This window comes from Parasteatoda tepidariorum, chromosome X1, assembly GCF_043381705.1.
Source record: "Parasteatoda tepidariorum isolate YZ-2023 chromosome X1, CAS_Ptep_4.0, whole genome shotgun sequence".
NCBI classification, from domain to species: domain Eukaryota; kingdom Metazoa; phylum Arthropoda; class Arachnida; order Araneae; family Theridiidae; genus Parasteatoda; species Parasteatoda tepidariorum.
The window spans coordinates 27,048,247-27,050,836 of record NC_092214.1 but is presented as its reverse complement, the minus strand read 5'-3'; the positions used below and the strand labels follow the sequence as shown (position 1 = coordinate 27,050,836).

At 25.8% G+C, this 2,590-nt stretch overlaps 1 protein-coding gene across 3 annotated transcripts in view; it reads right to left on the bottom strand.

Moving 5' to 3' along the window:
* Nucleotides 1-297: 297 nt before the first annotated feature.
* Nucleotides 298-2,590, bottom strand: part of LOC107440331 (UPAR/Ly6 domain-containing protein bou) — a 10,076-nt gene continuing 7,783 nt past the window's right edge. For all 3 annotated transcript variants that reach the window (XM_016053234.3, XM_016053237.3, XM_071187539.1), the window contains one exon: nt 298-1,621. In XM_016053234.3, the coding sequence (XP_015908720.1) occupies nt 1,416-1,621 (206 nt within the window). In that variant the 3' untranslated portion in view covers nt 298-1,415. The remainder of the gene's footprint in view (nt 1,622-2,590) is intronic.

Sequence of the window (2,590 nt, the reverse complement as noted above, 5' to 3'; positions counted from 1 at the left end):
TTCTGGATTGGATTCAACAAAATTACAAGGCTATGGAGTTGAACATTGGTATTCATAAACTTAAAATTGGGTCGGCTGTTCATCGACTGTCATAATATTTTTATGTTAAAACTACTATAGTTGCTAATTTAGTTATTCAAACTTCTAAAATTACAATCATTAAAATACAATAGCCCAAATAAATCTGTATTAATGGCATTGTATTTAAGTAATTATTTTTTTTCAAATTCAAAAGTGCTTTATGTAATTAAATTATGTAAAAATTCTTGTATTAAAAATGGAAGCAGAAATCAGAAATTGATAAAAATGAAGAAAATTTTTTATTTACTTTAACAGGAAGAACAATGAGTATTATATAATAGAAATATTTTCTTTAAAATAAGTGTTACAATAAATATATATTACGAGGAACATTCTAAACACAGATAAATCTTATCATTAAATATAACATTGTACGCTTTTTTGATAATTTTTTGAATAAATGATATAATTTCACACTTTGAGCATTTGAAATAAATTCATAGAAAACCAATTGAATTGTAAAGAACTTGGCAGTAAAAAGTTCCTTATATAGATATTTCTAAATAGAATATTTTAAAAATTCGAGAAATAAAACAGTACAGTCATTACACATTCATTATATTTGATAATAAATGTTTGATAATAAATATTTAACATTTAACAATCAACTTTCTTTGAGGAATGAGAAGTTTTAAATAGAGTTTGAGAAAAATTTGAGGCGTTTGGTCTTAAAACCAGCTCTATCCCTTTCTGGAAATTTTACCGAACATTATCACTAATTTTCCAAGTTGGTCGAGTCAGTAAATTACAAAAAAAGCAGTTGTTTCTAAGCCTATTTGAATGCAACTTTTGGTAATAAAAAAAGAAAAATAAATTTGATTTAACTGAGATAGATAAAAATAGTGATTCAAATACGCTCATACAGCTAGTTCATAATGGGGAGATACTCCTAGTGGCATACGATGACAGTTCAAAAATACCCTGTATATTTTTTAGAATCCTTGGTAATAACTGTTTACATATTAAGGATAGCAAATTATATATAGAACAAAGAAAAAAAATTACAATATTGTTGAAATCTTATAAATCACTACAGAGGAAAGCAAGATTCTAAACCACCAACCCAGATTGAAGGCTTGATGAGATTTGAAGATGTTTCCATAATAATCACCTTTAAACTCCTCTCTTCTTCCTTCAGCAATATTTCATTAAAATAACTCAAGAAAGATAAAGTTTAGTACTTTTCTTTAATCTGAAAAAAATAATGAAAGATCGAGCTAGTGTTAAACCCAGATGCCGTATTTAAACATTGTAAAATTACACACACGATAAAAAATATTGCTCAATATTGCATAGAACAAATTATATTCCTGATTTGAACACATTATATATTATTAACGATACCATTTGGCGAAAAGAGATAAGAAGATTAAAATCAGAATCCAATTTTCATTTAGTTTATTAGTGGCATTGCAACCATCATAATCACACGTTAAAATGCAACCTTGTAAAGTATCACTTTCAAATCGGAAGACTCCACACTGATTGTCCATGTTTTCTAATACGCAAGTACGTATTACATGCTCTTCTTCTGTTTGAACTAAAAATATAAAATCATTTCATTACTATGACAGTAACATATTTTTTGAAAAAAAAATTTTTTTGTCGTTTGCACTTAAATTTGCAAAAAATTTCATTTTCTAGTACTGACATTATTCTTGCTCGTTTTTACGCAAAATGACCTACTGAATCCAAATTTGAGTCTCGTTACTTCCTCTGCGGCAATTTTATGGTCATGAATTTGATTTGAAATGAGGAATTATTTTATCGATTAATTTAAGATTGAAATTAGTTGAACTGTAAATAATATAAAATATAATACATAACAATTGTATATTACATAATACATAGCAATCTTGGGACTAAAAAAGTTCGAAAGAAGTTGAATTTTATTCAAAATTGGAAAAAATAGAAAAAAAAGTATACTCTTAAATGATTCCAAATAAAATTTATTGGACAAATTTCTCCAAATCTCCCTTCTTATTACAAATTTTAATGTTAAAAAATTTTTTCGTATCATTTTTTGCTCAGAAGAAAATGTACAGGATGGTGAGCCCATTTCACGTTTTAATAGTTGTAGGTGACAACCTAATGAAAAATTAATAGTGTCACCCTCGAAAATTTCCTTAAAATCTGTAGTAAAAAAANAAAAAAAAAAAAAAAAAAAAAAAAAAAAAAAAAAGTACTCGAACTAAAACGAATACTTCAAAATTTTATCAGTAAGCAATTATCAGAATTTAGAAAATTTTACTGTCAGATATTTTTCGGTCAGATTTGGATCACCATACGTTTTTATAGTGAGCATAATGAAATCAAAATATAATTCGAGATAAACTCAAATGTACTTGAATCATCCCTAATTTTTATTAATAAATTAACAAGAAATCAGCTTAAAGCGATGAAATCAGATTAAAAGAAATTTTTGTCCAATGACAATAAAAAAAAAAATTCACAGAAAAACCTTTTGTGAAGCTGTGAATACTAAGAGCAAAAAAAAAAACAAATATAT